The sequence below is a fragment of the Anolis carolinensis genome, chromosome 6, assembly GCF_035594765.1.
Source record: "Anolis carolinensis isolate JA03-04 chromosome 6, rAnoCar3.1.pri, whole genome shotgun sequence".
Lineage (NCBI taxonomy): Eukaryota > Metazoa > Chordata > Lepidosauria > Squamata > Dactyloidae > Anolis > Anolis carolinensis.
In genome coordinates this window covers 5,150,344-5,175,045 of record NC_085846.1, presented here as the reverse complement: position 1 = coordinate 5,175,045, position 24,702 = coordinate 5,150,344, and the positions used below count along the sequence as shown (strand labels likewise).

The 24,702-nt window shown below is 41.8% G+C and overlaps 1 protein-coding gene across 1 annotated transcript in view; it reads right to left on the bottom strand.

Moving 5' to 3' along the window:
• The window catches only part of acap1 (ArfGAP with coiled-coil, ankyrin repeat and PH domains 1), a 48,975-nt gene that overhangs the window by 23,590 nt on the left and 683 nt on the right, over window positions 1-24,702 (bottom strand). The window contains exons 2-8 of the mRNA XM_062984531.1: window positions 13,499-13,556; window positions 13,274-13,393; window positions 8,688-8,741; window positions 6,085-6,143; window positions 3,620-3,803; window positions 3,344-3,388; window positions 933-1,028 (exon numbers count right to left, since the gene is read on the bottom strand). Of these exons, the coding sequence (XP_062840601.1) occupies window positions 933-1,028; window positions 3,344-3,388; window positions 3,620-3,803; window positions 6,085-6,143; window positions 8,688-8,741; window positions 13,274-13,393; window positions 13,499-13,556 (616 nt within the window). The remainder of the gene's footprint in view (window positions 1-932; window positions 1,029-3,343; window positions 3,389-3,619; window positions 3,804-6,084; window positions 6,144-8,687; window positions 8,742-13,273; window positions 13,394-13,498; window positions 13,557-24,702) is intronic.

Here is a 24,702-nt window from a genome sequence, read left to right as displayed (position 1 = left end):
AAAATTGTTTTCATTCTAAAATATTGTATTGTTCTTTCATTGTTGTTGTTGCTGTTTTGCACTACAAAAAATAAGACATGTGCAGTGTGCATAGGAATTCGTTCATTTTTTTTCAAATGATAATTCGGCCCCTCAACAGTCTGAAGGATTGTGGACTGGCCCTCTGCTTCAAAAGTTTGGGGACCCCTGATCTACACTGTACAACAAATGCAATTTTGGCACTGGGTTTCTGTGAGTATTCCGGGCTGTCTGGCCATGTTCCAGAAGCATTCTCTCCTGGTGTTTCGCCCACACCTATGGCAGGCATCCTCAGAGGTTGTGAGGTCTGTCGGAAACTCACTCAATGCTAATCAAGGTGGCCAGTTGCAACATTCACACTTGCCTCCAACAGATGAGAGTTCTTTCTCCCATCCTGGATATATAAACCCCATTTGCCTAATTTCCAACAGACCTCACAACCTCTGAGGATGCCTGCCATAGATGTGGGCGAAACATCAGGAGAGAATGCTTCTGGAATATGGCCATACAGCTTGGAAAACTCACAGCAACCCAATGATTCTGGCCATGAAAGCCTTAAACGACACAAAGTTTTGGCACTGCTTGAACTGCCACATCTCAAAGCTGTGGAACCTTGAGAGTTGTAGTTCATCAAGGCCTTTAGAGAGGTGCCCTAAAGTGGTGCTGTGGCCCCGGAGACAAAATAAGTTCTCTTTACCTTCAGAAAGGCAGATGCGGAGCCCAAGAGCGGCTGCATTTCGGGGGCCTGTGTGTAGGATGCCGACGGGCCCGACTCTGCCTTGCATCCTGTTTTTATCGGTCTCTCTGTCTTTCCTGGCAGCATGAACTCTTCCCTTCCTCTCCTGCTTCCTCCTGGACCAAGGCTGGTGCCAAGAGACCATCCATCCCCTCCCGTTCCTCCCTTTCATCCTTACCTGTGCCGCAAGGTCCTTGCGATACTGTTCCAGCTGCTTTGCCATGTTGAAGCCCTGCTCCAGGTAGGAAGACTGAGCCTCCATCAGCGTCAGCATCTGGAAAGACAGGCAGACAACTGCATCAACACCATCGTTTTCCCTTTCTTTGGGAGAATCTGAAAGTTTTATTTATTTATTTATTTATTATTTTATTTACAGTATTTATATTCCGCCCTTCTTTCTCACCCCGAAGGGGACTCAGGGCGGATCACATTACACATATAGGCAAACATTCAATGCCTTGACATAGAACAAAGACAGAGACAAATGCAGCTCTGAGCTGGCCTCGAACTCATGACCTCTTGGTCAGAGTGATTTGTTGCAGCTGGCTGCAGCTGACTGCTTATCAGCCTGCGCCACAGCCCGGGCTACTTTTATGATACTTTTCAGATAAAAATGGGTTCAAAAATTTGTTTGGAAGAGGTTTGCCATCGCCTGCCTCCGAGGCTGAGAGAGTGCAAATCACCCAAGGTGATCCAATGGGTTTCATAATCTGCAATATCACAACACTATATACAGTATTTATTTTTATTTATTTATTTACAGCATTTCTACCCAGCCTTTCTCACCCAAGGGGACTCAAGGCGGCTTACAATAATAGGCAAGAATTCAATGCCTAACACAATACATTAAAACAACAGTTCATATAAAAACAATAACATAACGTAATAAAACACATAATACAAAATTTAAAAACAGATCCATGTTAAAATCCATTCATCTAAAATCCTCATACATAAATCTTAGTCCAGACGAGGGGTCCTCAAACTTTTAAAGCAAAGGGCCGGTCCACAATCCTTGAGACTGTGGAGGGGCCAAATTATCATTTTTTTAAAAAATGAACAAATTCCTACGCACCCTGCACGTGTCTTATTTGTAGTGCAAAACAACAACAATGAAAGAACAATACAATATTTAAAAACAATTGTAGCCAACACAAACCTATCAGGATTTCAATGGGAAGTGTGGGCCTGCTTCTGGCCAATGAGATAGTCAAGTTAATTAGGATTGTTATTGTTGTGTGCCTTCAAGTCATTTCAGACTTCGGGTGAGCTTAAGTCTAAAATTATTTATTTATTCATTTACTACATTTATTTACTACATTTATATCCCGCCCTTCCCATCCCGAAGGGGACACAGAGCAGCTGTATGTACATACAATATATTATATTTTTAGCATAGCACAATATTAGCATTATATATTACTATATTGAACTATAGCACTATACTGTAATATTATATGTAATATATAACATATAATTAATATTATTATATGGTATTATTATTAGTATTATATTGTATAACATAATATTATTATCAATATTATATGTATATACAATATATTATATTATTTAAAATGATATACAAATATTATATAATAAAACTGAGGGCGGGGGCCAGGTAAATGACCTTGGAGGGCCACATCCGGCCCCCGGGCCTTAGTTTGGGGACCCCTGGTCCAGACCATGTGAGTAGAGTCTCACTTATCCAACACTCGCTTATCCAACGTTCTGGATTATCCAACACTTTTTTGTAGTCAACGTTTTCAATACATCGCGATATTTTGGTGCCAAGTTTGTAAATACAGTAATTTCTACATAACATTACTGTGTATTGAACTACTGTTTCTGTCAAATTTGTGGTATAACATGATGTTTTGGTGCTTACTTTGTAAAATCATAACCAAATTTGATGTTTAATAGGCTTTTCCTTAATCCCTCCTTATTATCCAACATATTCGCTTATCCAACGTTCTGCCGGCCCGTTTATGCTGGATAAGTGAGACTCTACTGTAACATGATTTTTGTTCCTGGTTTATAATATACCGTATATACTCGAGTATAAGCCGAGTTTTTCAGCCCTTTTTTAGGACTGAAAAAGCCCCCCTCGGCTTATACTCAAGTGAAGGTCTGGGTCGGCTTATACTCGAGTACAGTAGAGTCTCACTTATCCAACATAAACGGGCCGGCAGAACGTTGGATAAGCGAATATGTTGGATAATAAGGAGAGATTAAGGAGAAGCCTATTAAAAACCAAATTAAGTTATGATTTTACAAATTAAGCACCAAAACATCATGTTACACAACAAATTTGACAGAAAAAGTAGTTCAATACGCAGTAATGCTATGTAGTAATTACTGTATTTACGAATTTAGCACCAAAATATCATGATATATTGAAAACACTGACTACAAAAATGCGTTGGATAATCCAGAACGTTGGATAAGCGAGTGTTGGATAAGTGAGACTCTACTGTATATATGGTACATTTATCATTTTTCTCTATTTTATTGGAATTATTACATTTATTATTCTACTCTATTATTATCATTACATTTATTATTTGTAAGTATCAAATAAAGGATACTTACAAATTTCAGGATCTCAGACTTCTTCTTCGACTGGATCACATTGATCTAAAAGCCCAGGGAGAAAGACACTTCATTATCTATGTTTCCGCAAGGATATGGATTTAATTGATTAATTGGTCTAAAACAGGCTTGGGCAAACTTGGGCCCTCCAGGTGTTTTGGACTCCAACTCCCACCATTCCTAACAGCCTACCGGCTGTTAGGAATGGTGGGAGTTGAAGTCCAAAACACCTGGAGGGCCTAAGTTTGCCCATGCCTGATATAAGAGAGAGCCCACCTGCAGCACGTAGTCCAAAGCCCGGGCGTGAAACGTAGTGCGGGCACACTTCAAAGCCACCGTTGCCTCCTCGGCCTCGTGGTGACGCCGGCGGGGCACCTCCGCGTTGTGGTGCAAGGCGCTGGACAAGCTCTCGCTCCCGCGCTCAAACTCCTTGCGGGTCTCTTTGAACTGCTTCATATCCCTAAAAAAAAAAAAAAAATTTCAGCTGAGAGCCGCATGAGAAAAAGTACAAAGTTGCTCAATTGGAAGAACACCTCCTGGGATGTCTACAGACATTCCGCTGAAGTTCGGACTAAAACCCAAAGCGGGTTCACCACCACCGCCACCGCCACCGCTCATTTGGGCCAAGAGAAAGCTTAGAAATGCTCCTTTTGTGATAGCTCCCAAACACTGGCTCTATATAGGACAAGTAGCACAAAATGGGTATAAAGGTGATTCTATTATTTTATTTTATTTTATTTACAACATTTTTACCCCGCCTTTCTCACCCAAGGGGACTCAAGGCGGCTTACAACACCCAGCAAGATTCAATGCCAAACAATCAATAAAATTAACAACACATTAAAACCATTAACAGTAATCAGTAAAAATACATTATACAAACATTACAAAGCATTAAAAACATATAAATTACTTAATTCCATTCTTCCAAGAACCTTGTACATAGATCTTATTATTATTATTATTATTATTATTATTATTATTATTATTATTGACACAACAATGTTGTATGACACAGCAAACAAAATAGATATGCTGGATTTCGTCTCACAAAATCACAAGTCGAACACTTCCCAAGTGTCTAGGACTGTGTGATGTATTTTCGGATGATGCGTGCAGATCCCAGTAGGGTGGCCTTTTGCAGTTGACAGATCGTGATTTTGTCAATGTCTATTGTTTCCAAATGCCGGCTGAGATCTTTTGGCACGGCACCCAGTGTGCCCATCACCACCGGGACCGCCTGCACTGGTTTCTGCCAGAGTCTTTGAAGTTCAATCTTGAGGTCCTGATAGTGGCTGAGTTTTTCCTGTTGTTTTTCGTCAATGCGACTGTCACCTGGGATGGTGACATCAATGATCCAAACCTTTTTCTTCTCCACAACTGTGATGTCTGGTGTGTTGTGTTCCAGAACTTTGTCAGTCTGGATTCGGAAGTCCCACAGTATCTTTGCGTGCTCATTTTCCAATACTTTTGCAGGTTTGTGATCCCACCAGTTCTTTGCTGCTGGGAGGTGGTACTTGAGGCATAAGTTCCAATGGATCATTTGGGCCACACAGTTGTGCCTCTGTTTGTAGTCTGTCTGTGCAATTTTCTTACAGCAGCTGAGGATATGATCAATGGTTTTGTCGGCTTCCTTGTACAGTCTGCATTTTGGGTCATCAGCTGATTTTTCGATCTTGGCCTTAATTGCATTAATATTATTATTATTTTATTGTATGACACAGCAAACAAAACAGATATGCTGGATTTCGTATCACAAAATCACAAGTCGAACACTTCCCAAGTGTCTAGGACTGTATGATGTATTTTCGGATTATGCGAAATTATGGTGATGATGATGATGATGATGATGATTACTGACCAAAGACATACCGTAGATACTCTAGTATAAGCCGACCCGAATATAAGCTGAGGCATCACAAACAACTGGGAAAACACTGACTCAAGTATAAGCCAAGAGTAGTAAATTTCAGAAATAAAGATCGATACCAATGCTGGACGTGTTGTAAATTAGTTAAATTAGCCTCCCCACATAAAGTGGTACCTAAATTTCCTACTCAACAGATGCAACTGACTTTCGGGTTGCTTGGGTCAACAACGAACTAGGCTATTTAATGGTCTGGTGCTCAATCCGACCTGGGCTGGGTTCAAACTCACGACCTCTCTATCAATAGTGATTTATTGCAGCTGGCTACTAACCAGCTATGCCACAACCCGGCCCTGTAGTGCTAAATTGCACTACAGTGTAGACACACCCAAGTTCTCAAGTCATGGATAGGCTCCTTGAGCGAAGCCAACTTGAGCTGCAACCACGAGCAGAGAATAATGGGAGCTACAATACAGGAGCCTCCAGTGGCGCAGTGTGTTAAAGCGCTGAGCTGCTGAACTTGCAGACTGAAAGGTCGCAGGTTCGAATTTGGGAAGCAGAGTGAGCGCCCGCTGTTAGCTCCAGCTTGTGTCAACCTAGCAGTTCGAAAACATGCAAATGTGAGTAGATCAATAGGTACTGCTCCGGTGGGAAGGTAATGGTGCTCCATGCAGTCATACCAATGGCCACATGAGCTTGGAGGTGTCTACGGACAACGCCGGCTCTTGGGCTTAGAAATGGAGATGAGCACCAATCCTCAGAGTCGGACACGACTGGACTTAACGCCAGGGGAAACCTTGACCTTTACAAACTACAATACAAAACCTCCGGAGAGTGCCAGTTGGAGGAATCCCATTCACAACAAGCCACTTACTCTTTCACCAGGCTCTGGATCTGGTTCTTGAGGGACTGCTGGGTCACATCAAGGAGCTCCTGCAGCAAAGAGAGGAATCCAAACTCACCCAAAAAATCTGAATCTGGTTCAACCGGTTTAGGAAAGGGATGACAACATTCTTGAGGGCAACAAAAGAGGGAGAAAGTATTTGGATGCATCCACACTCTGGAGCGAATGCAGTTTGACCCCACTTTCACTGCCATGGCTCAGTTTAGTGGGAGTTGTAGTTTACCACGGTCTTTCGCCTCTACCGACAAAAGAGTCTCCAAACTACAACTCCCAGGATTCCTTAGCATTGAACTAGGGGCAAACTGCATTGGTTCTACAGTGTAAATGCACCTTTGGAAAACTACAACTCCCAGGATTCCTTAGCACTGAACTAGGGGCAAACTGCATTCGTTCTACAGTGTAAATGCACCTTAGGAAAACTACAACTCCCAGGATTCCTTAGCACTGAACTAGGGGCAAATTGCATTCGTTCTACAGTGTAAACGCACCTTAGGAAAACTACAACTCCCAGGATTCCTTAGCATTGAACTAGGGGCAAACTGCATTCGTTCTACAGTGTAAATGCACCTTCGGAAGACTACAACTCCCAGGATTCCTTAGCATTGAACTAGGGGCAAATTGCATTGGTTCTACAGTGTAAACGCACCTTTGGAAAACTACAACTCCCAGGATTCCTTAGCATTGAACTAGGGGCAAATTGCATTGGTTCTACAGTGTAAACGCACCTTCGGAAGACTACAACTCCCAGGATTCCTTAGCATTGAACTAGGGGCAAACTGCATTCGTTCTACAGTGTAAATGCACCTTTGGAAAACTACAACTCCCAGGATTCCTTAGCACTGAACTAGGGGCAAATTGCATTCGTTCTACAGTGTAAACGCACCTTAGGAAAACTACAACTCCCAGGATTCCTTAGCATTGAACTAGGGGCAAACTGCATTCGTTCTACAGTGTAAATGCACCTTCGGAAGACTACAACTCCCAGGATTCCTTAGCATTGAACTAGGGGCAAACTGCATTCGTTCTACAGTGTAAATGCACCTTCGGAAGACTACAACTCCCAGGATTCCTTAGCATTGAACTAGGGGCAAACTGCATTCGTTCTACAGTGTAAATGCACCTTCGGAAGACTACAACTCCCAGGATTCCTTAGCATTGAACTAGGGGCAAATTGCATTGGTTCTACAGTGTAAACGCACCTTTGGAAAACTACAACTCCCAGGATTCCTTAGCATTGAACTAGGGGCAAATTGCATTGGTTCTACAGTGTAAACGCACCTTCGGAAGACTACAACTCCCAGGATTCCTTAGCATTGAACTAGGGGCAAACTGCATTCGTTCTACAGTGTAAATGCACCTTTGGAAAACTACAACTCCCAGCATTCCTTAGCATTGAACTAGGGGCAAATTGCATTCGTTCTACAGTGTAAACGCACCTTAGGAAAACTACAACTCCCAGGATTCCTTAGCATTGAACTAGGGGCAAATTGCATTGGTTCTACAGTGTAAACGCACCTTCGGAAAACTACAACTCCCAGGATTCCTTAGCACTGAACTAGGGGCAAACTGCATTCTTTCTACAGTGTAAACGCACCTTTGGAAAACTACAACTCCCAGGATTCTTTAGCATTGAACTAGGGGCAAATTGCATTGGTTCTACAGTGTAAACGCACCTTAGGAAAACTACAACTCCCAGGATTCCTTAGCATTGAACTAGGGGCAAATTGCATTGGTTCTACAGTGTAAACGCACCTTAGGAAAACTACAACTCCCAGGATTCCTTAGCACTGAACTAGGGGCAAATTGCATTGGTTCTACAGTGTAAACGCACCTTAGGAAAACTACAACTCCCAGGATTCCTTAGCACTGAACTAGGGGCAAATTGCATTGGTTCTACAGTGCACCTTTGGAAAACTACAACTCCCAGGATTCCTTAGCATTGAACTAGGGGCAAACTGCATTCGTTCTACAGTGTAAATGCACCTTCGGAAAACTATAACTCCCAGCATTCCTTAGCACTGAGCTAGGGAAGTTCAAGTGGGGTTAAACTGCATCCATTCTGCAGCAGAACAAGTCCCTAAAAGAAATAATGGAGATTGTTTCCCCGAATAACGTTGGCACCCGTGGGATGCAATTTAGCAGAGAGACGTTGTGCAACGTTGCTTGCACATAATGTATTAATTTTTTTAGCATCCGTCCAATTCATTGACATAATCTTGGCCTCCGAAATTTCTGCGCTGAATTGCATCCCATTAAATAAATGGAGCCTTAGGTTGTATGTCCTGCTAGGACAGGAATGGGCAAACTTAGTTTTTGCAGGTGTTTTGGACTTCAACTCCCATAATTCCTGGCCTCAGGCCCCTTCCTTTTCCCCCTCAGCCGCTTAAGCGGCTGAGGGGGAAAAGGAAAGGGCCTGAGGCCAGGAATTATGGGAGTTGAAGTCCAAAACACCTGCAAAAACTAAGTTTGCCCACACCTGTGCTAGGGGATGATGGGACAGCTGCAATGGAACCGGTCAAAAGAGAGGGATGGGAGTAAGGACGGGAGGATACGATAAAATATCCATCACTCACCTCATGCCCGTCAATCATCTTGGTCAAACTTTTGGAAAACTTTTCTAGGCACTCCTGAAAAAGAAAAGAGAAAAAAATATATGAGAGTTAACACCCATGTTCCAGTTGTGAAAAGCACTCTGTACAATGCTCAGAGGCTCAGTGCAATTCAAAAGCACTCTATACATGCTCAGAAGCACCATGCAATGGTCTGGCTTAGTAGAAGGCAGTCTCCCATTTTCCAATTGTTGGTCCAGATTAGTTATCGGTTGGGTTCACAGCACTCTTTGGATGGGAGTGAAAAGCACTCTGTTTATGCTCAGAGGAACTTTGTGATTGAACTAAATAGATCAATGGTCTGCTTCAGGAGAAGGCAGTTTCCATGTTTCAATTCATTACTACTCGGAAGCACTCTGTATATGCTCAGATGCAGAGTGCAACTCAAAAGTACTCTGTATATGCTCAGAGACATAGTGCACTCAAAAATACTCTGTATATGCTCAGAAGCACAGTGCAGCTCAAAAGCACTCTGTATATGCTCAGAGACACAGTGCAACTCACAGTACACTCAAAAGCACTCTGTATATGCTCAGGGGCTCAGTTCAACTCAAAAGCAGTCTGTATATGCTCAAAGGCACAGTGCAACTCAAAGGTACTCTGTATATGCTCAAAAGCATAGGACACTCAAAAGCTCTCTGTATATGCTCAAAGGCACAGTGCAACTCAAAAGTACTCTGTATATGCTCAGAAGCACAGTGCAACTAAAAAGCACTGTATATGCTCATGCTCAACTCAAAGCACTCTGTATATGCTCAGAGGCACAGTGCAGCTCAAAAGCACTCTGCATATCCTTAAAGCATCATCAGCTCAAAAACACTCTGTATATGCTCAAAGGCATAGTGCAACTGAAAAGCACTCTGTATATGCCTGGAGGTACAGTGTAGTTCAAAAGCACTCTATATCTGCTAAGAGGCTCAGTGCAACTCAAAAGTACTCTGTATATGCTTAGAAGCACCATGCAACTCAAAAGCACTCTGTATCTGCTCAGAGGCTCAGTGCAGCTCAAAGGCACTCTGCATATGCTTAGAAGCACCATCAGCTCAAAAACACTCTGTATATGCTTAAAGGCATAGTGCAACTTAAAAGCACTCTGTATATGCTCAGAAGCACAGTGCAGCTCAAAAGTACTCTGTATATGCTCAGAGGCATAGTGAAACTCAAAAGCACTCTGTATGTGCTCAGAGGCACAGTGCAACTGTGATCAGAGGCACAATGCAACTTTAAAGCACTCTGTATATGTTCAGAGGCCCAGTGCAATTAAGCTAAGTAGACCAGTGGTATTGCTCAGACTAAGGCAGTCTACCATGTTCCAAGCACACCCTGTTGAAAGGCACTCTGTATGTGCTCAGAGGCACAGTGCACATTGGGACAAAGAACTGGGAGAGATTTGGGGCACAAGAGGGAGCTGTTGGCCTAATATTCCCATTTCTGACCAGCAGCATCAGCCCTCTAGATTCCAGGTAAGATCCATTCCTACCTGTGCGTGGAAATCCTCATTTAAGAACTAACCAGGTCCAAGGGGCTTAGCTTCCAACATTCAACAAGAGAGTGATAATAAATGACACAATAGGAGTATTATTTTGTTCCGATCTCATCTGGGAAGCCTGAGGCAGGAGGGCCAAAGGTGTGTCCTTTGGTCTGGCCAGGTAAATATCCCCCTCCGGTCATGACCGTCCGGCCTGTGGCCAAACCTGCCTTTCAAGCCAAGTTGGAAACAACGGAGAGGCCACCAAAGCCATATAGACAATGGAAATCCGCAATGCCGAAAAGCCCCAAACCTCCCACAAACAACACACACACCTTGCTGTCGGTGGCCTCAGAATGACCTACCTGCTTCACAGGTAAATGCTGTACAGGTGACATCAGACCCCAATGGAACTATATAAAGTTGCTTCTAATGCAGACACGGGCAAACTTGGGCCCTCCAGGTGTTTTGGACTCCAACTCCCACAATTCCTAACAGCCGGTAGGCTGTTAGGAATTGTGGGAGTTGGAGTCCAAAACACCTGGAGGGCAACTGACCTTAACATTTGGGAGATGTAGTTCACCCATACCCAGAAAGGACTCTGAACCAAACTTGGCATATGTGTACCCAAAATGGCCAACTTAGAAAATTGGTCAGGGTTGGAAGGAGTTGACCTTGAATGCTGGGAATTATAGTTCACCCACATTCAAAATGTACTGGGAACCCAGCCGACAATGGATCTGGACCAAACTTTGCCCACTGACCCAACATGGCCAACTTTGAATACTGGCGGGATTTGGAGGAAATTGACCATGAACTTTGAGAATTATAGTTCACTCCCATCCAAAGATCATTGTGAACCCAACTGGCAAGTAATCTGGCACTTGACCTTGGATGCTGGGAATTATAGTTGACTTGGATGCTGGGAATTATAGTTCATTATAGTTGACTTGGATGCTGGGAATTATAGTTGACTTGGATGCTGGGAATTATAGTTCATTATAGTTGACTTGGATGCTGGGAATTATAGTTCATTATAGTTGACTTGGATGCTGGGAATTATAGTTGACTTGGATGCTGGGAATTATAGTTCATTATAGTTGACTTGGATGCTGGGAATTATAGTTCATTATAGTTGACTTGGATGGGAATTATAGTTCACTTGGATGCTGGGAATTATAGTTCAATAACAATCAAAGAACACTCTGAACCTCATAATCAATTGATGTGGACCACACACATCCAACATGGCCAACTTTGAATACTGGCAGGATTTGGAGAAAATTCTTGAACTTTGGGAGTTATAGTTCACTCCCATCCAAAAAGTGTTGTGAACCCAACTGATAACTAATCTGGACCAACATTGGTATGGACACCTAACACTGCCAACTTTGAATACTAGTAGGGTTTGGAGGGAGTTGACCTTGGATGCTGGGATTTATAGTTCACCTACAATCAAAGAGCACTCTCAACTCTACCAACGATGGATGTGTACCACACTTGGCATTCAAATCCAACATGGCCAAGGGTTTCGAGGAAATTGACCTTGCCTACTGGGAGTTGTAGTTCACCCGCATTCAGAGAGCACTATGAAGCCAGCGACAATTGATATGGACCAAAATTGGCATACATACCCAACATGGCAGACTTTCACTACTGGCGGGGTTTGGAAAGGATTGACCCATGATACACAATATTGGGAGTTGTAGTTCACCCACATCTGTACACATCTTCTAATGGGAGCTTCTGGGAGTTGTAGTTCACCCGCATTCAGAGAGCACTGTGAACCGAACTGACACTGGATTTGGATCAAACTTGGCACTAACTAACTAACATAGTCAACTTTGAGTACTGGACGGGTTTGCATGGAATTGACCTACAATATTGGGAGTTGTAGTTCACCCACATCTGTATACATCTTCTAATGGGAGCTTCTGGGAGTTGTAGTTCACCCACATCCAGAGACCACTATGAACCTAATCAACAACTAATTTGGACCAAACTTGGCACACACACCCAACATGGCCAAGCCTGAATACTGGAAGGGTTTGGAGGGAATAGACCTTGCCTTCTGGGAGTTGTAGTTCACCCACATTCAGAGAGCACTGTGAACCCAACCGACAATGCATCTGGAACAAACTGGGCACACCTAACCAAGTGTGGAGGGGTTTGCGTGGAACTGACCCACAATATTGGGAGTTGTAGTTCACCCACATCCATATACATCTTCTAATGGGAGCTTCTGGGATTTGTAGTTCACCCGCATTCAGAGAGCACTGTGAACCCAACCGATAATGGATTTGGATCAAACTTGGCACTAACTAACTAACATAGTCAACTTTGAGTACTGGAGGGGTTTGCGTGGAATTGACCCACAATATTGGGAGTTGTAGTTCACCCACATCTGTATACATCTTCTAATGGGACACTGGATTTGGATCATTTGATATTAATTCAGGGCTCCTCTCTACCCAATGTGATCTTAAATGAATCTATTGCACTTTATCTATTTAAAATTTGTAACCCATAATGTGCACCTTGCTTATCCGCTATTGCAACCTCATTGTTTTTAATTCGATGTTTTAATACCGCGTTGTGTTTTTTCGGCTGCTGTGTATATATTATTATTGGTTTTTATTATTGTTCTTTGATGTTTCATATTTTATTTTATCATTGTTTTGTATCTGATTTTGCTGTAAGCTGCCCCAAGTCCCCTTCGGGGGAGATGGAGGCGGGATATAAATAGACTTATTATTATTATTATTATTATTATTATTATTATTATTATTATTATTATTGGATCAAACTTGGCACTAACTAACTAACATAGTCAACTTTGAATACTGGAGGGGTTTGCGTGGAATTGACCGACAATATTGGGAGTTGTAGTTCACCCTTATCCTAGCAGTCATAAAAAAAGCAAACTCTGTTCTTTTCTAATAAATAGTGCTACAAATTACCTAATCTGGGCATCGCCAGGTACCTAAGCTAAGCTAGCATGTCTATAAGATAGATGGCCTCGTGTGCATCTTGCTCCCTCCTTTTGCACACAGAGCAAACTCACACTCCAAAGCAAACTCACACTCATCATGGGGTCTCCTGGGGAATTGTGGGACAGCTCCTGGACGCCCAACACGAAGGTCTTGCTGTGGGCGCAGTATTGCCGCCCGGACTCCAGCATGGTGGCACACAGCTTCAGCAACTGGGAGGAATGGGGAAAGACATCAGGCATTGGCAATCTCCAGATGGTTGAACCCATGCCAAGCAAGGCTGGAAAGCCCGTGCCCAAGGCCAACCCTTTGCTCACCTTCTCCAGCTGCGTCTCCAACAAGGACACCTCCGTTTCCACCGTCTCAATGGCCGCCCTGACGGGGAAAAGAGACACGTGGATACCGGCATTTAATACAATACATACACAGGCATTTAATGCAACGTGTTTGGGGTTTTGCAGTTTCGGCTTTTGCAGACTCAGTATTTACACCAATGATGGGCAACCTTTTGCGCTTGGTGTGTCAAAATTCACCAAAAAACCTAGCATGACTTGGGTGGTGTGTCACTTCGAGAAAAAAACCCCCATAATTTCACAATATATATAGTTTAAATAACAAAAATATATAATTGTAATATATAACTGTATTTAATAAATCAAAAGCTATTTACTACCATTATTTCCATGTACAACAATCTATGGTCCCTCTTGCAGTTTCCACGCTGATTTCTCTCGGTTGTAGCTTCAATGTAATAATGAATAATGAATAATATAATAATAATATAATAGTAATAATATAATAATATACTACAATAATAATAGACTTATACAGTAGAGTCTCACTTATCCAAGCTAAACGGGCCAGCAGAAGCTTGGATAAGCGAATATTTTGGATAATAAGGAGGGATTAAGGGAAAGCCTATAAAACATCAAATTAGGCAATCATTATACAAATTAAGCACCAAAACATCATGTTATACAACAAATTTGACAGAAAAAGTAGTTCAATACGCAGTAATATTATGTTGTACTTACTGTATTTACGAATTTAGCACCAAAATATCACGATATATTGAAAACATTGACTACAAAAATGGCTTAGATAATCCAGAGGCTTGGATAAGCGAGTCTTGGATAAGTGAGATTCTACTGTGTGTGTGTGTGTGTGTGTGTGTGTGTGTGTGTGTATATATATATATATTAAAAAATGTAATGTGCATAATTCCCATGGAGTAAACAACAAAACCACTGGACCAAATCACATCAAATTTGGCCACAAAAGGCATTAGTCATCCAATCAATCTGCATGCGGCAGCGTGTCAGCAAAAATGGCTAGGCGTGTCAGTCTTGACACGCGTGTCATAGGTTGGCCATCACTGATTTACACACTGCACTTTACCCAGCTCGTTTTTATCCTTTTACTTGGGTGCCAAATTCACGTTTTGATATGCTTTTAACATGATTATTTCTTTTGTTTTGTTTTGTAATGTTGATTTTCATAACTGTGTTGCATTTTGATGTTTCTCTATGTTTTATTGTTTTATCTGGGCTTGGCCCCATGTAAGCCGCCCCGAGTCCCTTCGGGGAGACAGAAGCGGGGTATAAAAATAAAGTATTATTATTATTATTATTATTGACACAATGACATTCTATGACACAGCAAACAAGATAGATATGCTGGATTTTGTATCACAAAATCACAAGTCGAACACTTCCCAAGTGATGATGCGCGCAGATCCCAGCAGGGTGGCCTTTTGCAGTTGGCAGATCGTAATTTTGTCAATGCCTATTGTTTCCAAATGCCGGCTGAGATTTTTTGGCACGGCACCCAGTGTGCCCATCACCACCGGGACCACCTGCACTGGTTTCTGCCAGAGTCTTTGAAGTTCAATCTTGAGGTCCTGATAGCGGCTCAGTTTTTCCTGTTGTTTTTCGTCAATGCGACTGTCACCTGGGATGGCGACATCAATTATCCAAACCTTGTTCTTTTCCACAACTGTGATGTCTGGTGTGTTGTGTTCCAGAACTTTGTCAGTCTGGATTCAGAAATCCCACAGTATCTTTGCGTGCTCATTTTCCAATACTTTTGCAGGTTTGTGATCCCACCAGTTCTTTGCTGCTGGGAGGTGGGACTTGAGGCATAAGTTCCAATGAATCCTTTGGGCCACATAGTTGTGCCTCTGTTTGTAGTCTGTCTGTGCGATTTTCTTACAGCAGCTGAGGATGAGATCAATGGTTTCGTCGGTTTCCTTGCAGAGTCTGCATTTTGGGTCATCAGCTGATTTTTCGATCTTGGCCTTAATTGCATTTGTTCTGATGACTTTCTCCTGGGCTGCAAGGATCAGGCCTTCTGTCTCCTTCTTCAGGGTCCCATTCGTGAGCCAGAGCCAGGTCTTCTCCTTATCAGCTTTTCCTTCAATTTTGTCAAGGAACTTTCCATGCAATGTTTTGTTGTGCCAGCTGTCAGCTCTAGTTTGTAGTGCGGTTTTCTTGTACTGGTTTTTTGTCTGCTGTGCTTGGAGGAGTTTCTGATTTTTGACTTCAATCAAAGCAGGTTCTTCACTTTGCTTTACATATTCTGCCAGGGCATGTTCTTCCTCTTTGACTGCATATTATTATTATTATTATTATTATTATTATTATTATTATTATTATTATTGAGCCTCCAATGGCATAGTGGGTTAAAGCCTTGTGACTTGAAGGTTGGGTTGCTGACCTGAAGGCTGCCAGGTTCGAATCCAACCCGGGGAGAGCACGGATGAGCTCCCTCTATCAGCTCCAGCTCCATGCAGGGACATGAGAGAAGCCTCCCACAAGGATGGTAAAAACATCAAAAACATTTGGGTGTCCCCTGGGCAACGTCCTTGCAGACGGCCAATTCTCTCACAGTAGAAACACCAGAAGTGACTTGCAGTTTCTCAAGTCGCTCCTGACATGAAAAAATATGATGATGATGATGATGATGATTATTATTATTATTATTATTATTTTCAATGCAAATGCTTTCTGCATTATTTCTATCAAAGGAGGGGTGGCATTTCACCATTTCACAAGCATCACTCTGCAGGTCTATGAGAATCGCCCAAATCGGGGACTCTTGAGATCAGGGTGCAAATAGTGAGCGTTCAGGCAACTGACAGGAAGCGGTTGCAATGCAGAAAGAGGCCGGAAACTGCGACGCAACCACAAACGAAGAGGCTGAAAAAGCGAGCGAGTTTGGCAAAACACGATTCAGCCTTCCTTATTCAGAAATGCAAAGCCACATGGTCCCTTAAATGGAGGCAGATTGCAATTCCTCACCTTCCGTTTTGATGGTTGCGGATAATGGGAGTTGCAGTCACTTACAGCATGTCCGAACCTTAGCTCCTCATACCTGGGTAATATATCCCAAACTGGTTTCTGCTTCCTAGAATGCATCTGCAGTGTAGAATTAATGCACTTTGACATCACTTTAACTATTCCTAGAATGCATATGCATTGTAGAATTAATGCACTTTGACACCACTTTAACTATTCCTACAATGCATCTGCACTGTAGAATTAATGCATTTTTGACACCACTTTAGCTCTCCTGGCTCCATGCTATGGAATGCTGGGAGGTGTAGTTTTGTTGTATGTTTTCCGGGCTGTCTGGCCATGTTCCAGAAGCATTCTCTCCTGACGTTTCGCCCACATCTATGGCAGGCATCCTCAGAGGTTGTGAGGTATACCTCTGAGGATGCCTGCCATAGATGTGGCGAAACGTCAGGAGAGAATGCTTCTGGAACATGGCCATACAGCCCGGAAAACATACAACAACCCTGTGATCCTGGCCATGAAAGCCTTCAACAACACAGCTGTAGTTTTGCAAAGTCTTTAGCCTTCTCTGCCAAAGACGGCTAGTGCTTTGCTAAACTACAAATCATGGGATTCAGTTGTGGATGGTGGGAGTTGCAGTCCTGGTCGAAAGGACATTCATCAGGTTGAGGAAGGCTGACTTATATTACATAAACCAATATTTTTTTTCTAATGAGGAAGGAATTATCATTAGGACCCTTAGAAATAGGTCCCTTGAAATGCAAAGGGAAAATATCAGCAGAAGGGGATACTATTATAAGATATTCAGAGTTTTAAAAAATGGATTGTATAAATAGAATATGGCTTGTCGCCATTATATTACAGAGTCCATTCATAATGACCAAGAGAAAGAATGATATGGGACCTTGAAGGTCATCTAGTCTGACCCACTTGGGAGTATGGAAATCGAGAGCTAAAGGAAAATTCCTTGAGATCTATATATATAAAAGAGTGATGGCATCACAGCGACCGACAAAACTACAAAACTACAGGCCCCCCAACCTCGAAATTTGACAACACAATCCATCATCCACGCCTCAAGGTTGATACAACAAAAAGAAAAGAAAAATAAAGTCCTAATTAGAGAGAGAGGAATAATTGCTTTTATCCAATTGCTGCCAGTTAGAAGGCTAAGCTCCTCCAACTTGGTCTCCTAGCAACCCAATAAAAAATAATAATAAACACTAAAAAATAATTAAAAACACTAAAAGATTAATACAATAAAATACTATAATAACAGAAAATAACTAAAAATAATACAAGAAAATAATAAAATACAATAAATAAAAAGATAACTTACAATAAAATTAATTAAAAATACAAATAACGTCAAATAAAAATTACACAACAATTTTTAACCAATACCACCACCACTTTGCCACAGCAACGCGTGGCTGGGCACAGCTAGTGGGATATATGATATATGTTGTCACCATTATATTACAGAGTCCCTTCATAATGGCCCCAAATGACCAAGAGAAAGAATGATATGGGACCCTGAGGGTCATCTAGTCTGACCCACTGGGAATATGGAAATCGAGAGCTAAAGGACAACTCCTTGAGATGGGATATATGATAGATGTCCTACAAAGCTGACCATGTTAAGACTCAACAGGTCTGCCCTGTAATATCTTTGTGACTCGAACCTGTGACCACTTCCTGTCTATGACATCTATGTGCAGGAAGTGTGCGGCTTTTACGCAAAGGCAAGCGCACATCAGAAACCCCACAAACCATGGGGGTTGCAATAGGAGAGAGCACATGGCTGGCCTTTTCCATTTTTCTAATGGGCTAAAACAGGTATGTGCCAACTTGGGCCCTCCAGGTGTTTTGGACTACAACTCCCACAATTCCTAACAGCCAGTAGGCTGTTAGGAATTGTGGGAGTTGTAGTCCAAAACACCTGGAGGGCCCAAGTTGGCCCATGCCTGGTCTAAAAACTTCCATTGCCACCATGCCTTTCCTATGAGAATGCATTGCCAGCGAGGTTGCCAACTTACCAAGGCGCAACTGCTCTTCTGCTCAATGTACAGGCAGCAAATAAAAGGTAAAATCCTCCCTGGCAAAAAGGGAAATGATCCCATTTCTACTCAACTGGTTTCTTCAGATCTATGCGCTTGCAGAGAAGAGGCGCAGGAGCAGGGCTGGTTGGAAAAGTTGGCAACCTCCATTGGCAGAAAACCATCCCACCTCCCTTAAGAGAGCAGCAACGTGAGTCACTTCTTCCTTGGCTCCTTAAAGTGATATTTTTCTTTTTTTCCACTTTGTCAAACAAACACCACGATGTTCCAAAGCTTGAGGGGGGGGGAAAAAGTTCCGCTTATTATTTTTATTGTTTTGTGAAAAACAACATCGCTACAAAACTATGCTGCCGGCGGGATTTGAGAAATCAGAAAATAAAGGAACATTCCCCACGCTTTCATTCCATTGGTCAGAAATGGATACTCCGGTCCCAAAAAGTAACTTTCCTCCAAGGTCTTTGCTCAAAAAAGAAAAAGACAAAAAGAGCCTGAAAGAGGACACAGCTGCAGAGAATTCTGGAGGGAATTCTGTTTTCTGGTTTCACAGCCACAGCTGGTCAAAATTTTCTATTTTCTCCAAATCCCCAGGCCGTCTCATTTGGAAAAACAAGTTATTGGCATTATTGGGTTGCTGTGAGTTTTCCGGGATGTGTGGCCATGTTCCAGAAGCATTCTCTCCTGACGTTTCGCCCACATCTATGACAGGCATCCTCAGAAGGTGTGAGATATATTGGAAACTAGGGAAGTGGGTTAGATAATATCTATCCACATGCTAGTTCCACATTTCCTCTGCCATCCAGTCCAACTCCCATTTGCCATCAAACCCTTCCCAACAGATGGCCATCCAACCCATTTCAAAGTTTACAGAAAACGGGAAGAAAGCATGAAAATGAACAAAATCTGGCTCCCGGTATTAAAAAAAACCCTCTAAAATCAAGACAGTAAATAAAGATCAACACTCAGAAAACAGGGGAATTCCAGAGAGGGAACAATCAGGGCCAGCTAACACCTCCCAACCAATAATAATAATAATAATAATAATAATAATAATAATAATAATAATATTAATAATAATAATAATAATAATAATAATAATAATACATCACACAGTCCTAGATGCTTGGGAAGTGTTCGACTTGTGATTTTGTGATATGAAATCCAGCATATCTATCTTGTTTGCTGTGTCATACAATAATAATAATAATAATAATAATAATAGTAATAATAATAATAATAATAATAATAATAATAATAATAATACATCACACAGTCCTAGACACTTGGGAAGTGTTCAACTTGTGATTTTGTGATACGAAATACAGCATATCTATCTTGTTTGCTGTGTCATACAATAATAATAATAATAATAATAATAATAATAATAATACATCACACAATCCTAGATGCTTGGGAAGTGTTCGACTTATGATTTTGTGATACGAAATCCAGCATATCTATCTTGTTTGCTGTGTCATAATGAAATAATAATAATAATAATAATAATAATACATCACACAGTCCTAGATACTTGGGAAGTGTTCGACTTGTGATTTTGTGATACGAAATCCAGCATATCTATCTTGTTTGCTGTGTCATACAATAATAATAATAATAATAATAATAATAGTAGTAATAATAATAATAATAATAATAATAATAATAATAATAATAATACATCACACAGTCCTAGACACTTGGGAAGTGTTCAACTTGTGATTTTGTGATACGAAATACAGCATATCTATCTTGTTTGCTGTGTCATACAATAATAATAATAATAATGTTCGACTTGTGATTTTGTGATACAAAATCCAGCATATCTATCTTGTTTGCTGTGTCATACAATAATAATAATAATAATAATAATAATAATAATAATAATACATCACACAGTCCTAGACGCTTGGGAAGTGTTCGACTTGTGATTTTGTGACACGAAATCCAGCATATCTATCTTGTTTGCTGTGTCATACAATAATAATAATAATAATAATAATAATAATAATAATAATAACTTTATTTTTATATCCCGCTCTCATCTCCCCAAAGGGGACTTGGGGCGGCTCACATGGAGACAAGCCCAGTATCAACATACATTAAAACGCAATCACAATTTAAACCAATATTAAATAATAAAAAACAGTATAAACAGCATAAAACATTAAACATATCAAATCATTAGAGTCTGAGCATAGTGCAGAATATGTAAAGGTAAAAGAAGATTCCCCCCAGGCAAGAAGCAGCCAGGTTTTGAAACTGCAAGGCCATTCAATGCTTATCAAGGGGACCAATGGCAACATTCACACTTGGGAGTTCTTTCTCCCATCCTGGACATTATTCCACAGATATAAGAACCCCTCTTGCATACTTTCCAACAGACCTCACAACCTCTGAGAATGCCTGCCATAGATGTGGGCAAAACGTCAGGAGAGAATGCTTCTGGAACATTGCCAAACAGCCTGGAAAACTCACAGCAATCCAGTGATTCTGGCCGCCTTCGACACTTTGACATTATCTTTTCAAAGTTGAAAAACTCCTGCAGAACCCCCAAAACTCCATAGTATTAGAATTGAAAAGTCCCCCATAAATGGAGTTATGATGTTCTTTCTTTGGGAAGGGTTTTAGGGTGCTAAATGTTGAGAATGGAGACACAAAGAAGCATTAATTTGGGATTTTTTTTTTCAAGGGAGGAGTGGAGGAGGCTCCTCATAAGGGATCAAGGAGTTTTAAGGAGGCCACAAGATGAACATGAGTCAACAGTGTGATGTGGCAGCGAAAAAGGCCAGTGGGAATCTAGACTGAAGAATAGAGTGCTGAGATGTGACATGAGAGCCATGCGTAAATATTAGATGGATATGCTATTGCCTAGAGAAGGCATGGGCAAACTTGGGCCCTCCAGGTGTTTTGGACTACAACTCTCACAATCCCTAACAGCCGGAAAATCAGCTGATGACCCAAAATGCAGACTGTGCAAGGAAACCGATGAAACCATTGATCATATCCTCAGCTGCTGTAAGAAAATCGCACAGACAGACTACAAACAGAGGCACAACTATGTGGCCCAAATGATTCATTGGAACTTATGCCTCAAGTACCACCTGCCAGCAGAAAAGAACTGGTGCGATCACAAACCTGCAAAAGTATTGGAAAATGAGCACGCAAAGATACTGTGGGACTTCCGAATCCAGACTGACAAAGTTCTGGAACACAACACACCAGACATCACAGTTGTGGAAAAGAAAAAGGTTTGGATCATTGATGTTGCCATCCCAGGTGACAGTCGCATTGACGAAAAACAACAGGAAAAAACTGAGCCGCTATCAGGACCTCAAGATTGAACTTCAAAGACTCTGGCAGAAACCAGTGCAGGTGGTCCCGGTGGTGATGGGCACACTGGGTGTCGTGCCAAAAGATCTCAGCCAGCATTTGGAAACAATAGACATTGACAAAATTATGATCTGCCAACTGCAAAAGGCCACCCTACTGGGATCTGCACGCATCATCCGAAAATACATCACACAGTCCTAGACACTTGGGAAGTGTTCAACTTGTGATTTTGTGATATGAAATCCAGCATATCTATCTTGTTTGCTGTGACATACAATATAATAATAATAATAATAATAATAATAATAATAATAATAATAATAACAGATATCATTATCTTCCTGCCTGGCAGAAGGGAGTTGGACTGGATAGCCTTTGGGTGCCCCTTCCAACTCTAGGATTCTTTGATTCTATGACCACCTTGGCCACCCTCCTCTGGAGACCTTCTTCCACTTTGTCAACATGATTTCTTGAGCCAGAAAAGGCAGGAAGGTGATGGAGTAGATGGCCTTTGGGGGTCCCTTGCATCTCTAGGATTCTATGATTGATATTTTCCAAGCGTCAATCTCTCTCTTGACCTGTTTTGCCAAGCAATGGCCAACAAGGGGTTGGACTAGATAGCCTTATGGGTTCCCTTCCAACTCTAGAATTCTATGACCTCCTTCTGGCCATTTTCCACTTTGTCAGTCACTTCTGCAGGGCCCAGAAATAGCAAAAGACAGTCAAACTAGATAGTTTCAGTATGATATAGGTGACACCTTCCCCTTTGTCATTTCTTCCTTGACTGGATTGATGTGAGTTTTCTGGGTTGTATGGCCATGTTCCAGAAGCATTCTCTCCTGACGTTTCTCCCACATCTATGGCAGGCATCCTCAGAGGTTGTGAGGTCTATTGGAAACGAGGCAAGTGGGGTTTATATATCCAGAATGGGAGAAAGAACTCTCATCTGTTGGAGGCAACTGTGAATGGATGTTGCCATTGGCCACCTTGATTAGCATTGAATAGCCTTTCAGATTCAAGGTCTAGCTGCTTCCTGCCTGGGGGAATCCTTTGTTGGCAGGTGTTCGCTGGCCCTGATTGATTCCTGTCTGGAATTCCCCAGTTTTCAGAGAATTTACTGTCCTGATTTTAGAGGTTTTTTTTTTTAATATACCGGAATTAGTTCATGTTCATGGTTTCTTCCTTTCTGTTGAAATTGTCTACATGATTGTGGATTTCAATTACTTCTTCTCCCTGTAGTCTGACATGGTGGTTGTTAGCGTGGTCCAGCATTTTGGGTTCTCTTCCTTGACTCGTAGTGGCAAAAAGGGGGGTTAAAATAACGCCTTTTTGGGGTCCACTTCCGACTCTAGGATTCTATTTATACTGTATAAGACTCTTATACTCCGAAATGCTTTATAGTCTCCGTCCCCTCATCAAGGTTGTTGTAAGCGTTATTTATTTTATTGTCTATTTGCATAGTTTTTAATCTTATTTTAATATTATGTTTTATGTGGTTATGTAATGTACTCGCTGTTTTTATGAGTCCTGAGTCCTGAGTCCCTTCTGGGAGATAGGGCGGTATATAAATAAAGGTTTTTATTATTATTATTATTGGCACCTTCCACTTTGTCAATCCCTTTGTTGCCTTGTAGTGCCCAGAAATGGCAAAAGGGGGTGGGTCTAGATGGCCTTTGGGGGTCCCTTCTGAGTCTAGGATCTGATGATGGACACTTTCCACTTTGCCAATTGTTTTATTGCCTTGTAGTGCCCAAAAGTGTGCAAAAGGGGGTGAAAATAGATGGTCTTTGGGGTCTCTTCCAACTCTAGGATTCTATGATGGACACTTTCCACTTTGCTAGTCCCTTTCTAGCCCAGAAATCTTGTAAATCGCCTAGAGCATCTTGGATGGAGGGTGATTAATAAGTAATTAAATGATGATGATGATGATGATGAAAAGGGGGTGGGTCTAGATGGCCTTTGGGGGTCCCTTCTGAGTTTTGGATTTTATAATGGATACTTTCTACTTTGGGAAGCTGTTTTCTTGCCTTGTAGTGCCCAAAAGTGTGCAAAAGGGGTTAAAATAATGACCTTTGGGGGTCTTTTCTGACTCTAGGACTCTATGATGGACACTTTCCACTTTGCCAATCGTTTTTTTGCCTTGTAGTGCCTAAAAGTGTGTAAAAGGGGTTAAAATAATAACATTTGGGGGTCCACTTCCAACTCTAGGATTCTATCATGGATATTTTCCACTTTGTCAATCCCTTTCTAGCCTTGTCGTGCCCAAAAGTGTGCAAAAGGGGTGGGTCTAGATGGCCTTTGGGGGTCCCTTCTGAGTATAGGATTCTATGATGGACACTTTCTACTTTGCTAGTCCCTTTCTAGCCCAGAAATGGCAAAAGGGGGTGGGTCTAGATGGCCTTTGGGGGTCCCTTCTGACTCTAGGATTCTATAATGGATACTTTCCATTTTGTCAATCCCTTTCTAGCCTTGTCGTGCCCAAAAGTGTGCAAAAGGGGGTTAAAATAATGGCCTTTGGGGGGTCTCTTCTGACCCTAGGATTTTATGATGGATACTTTCCACTTTGTCAATCCCTTTATTGCCTTGTAGTGCCCAAAAGTGTGCAAAAGGGGGTTAAAATAATGGCCTTTGGGGGTCCACTTCTGACTCTAGGACTCTATAATGGATATTTTCCACTTTGTCAATCCCTTTCTAGCCTTGTAGTGCCCAGAAGTGGCAAAAGGGGGTGGGTCTAGATGCCCTTTGGGGGTCCCTTCTGAGTCTAGGATTCTATGATGGACACTTTCCACTTGAGTCGCAAAGTCCAAATATGGCAAAGGGGAGGCTTATGGGGAGGCA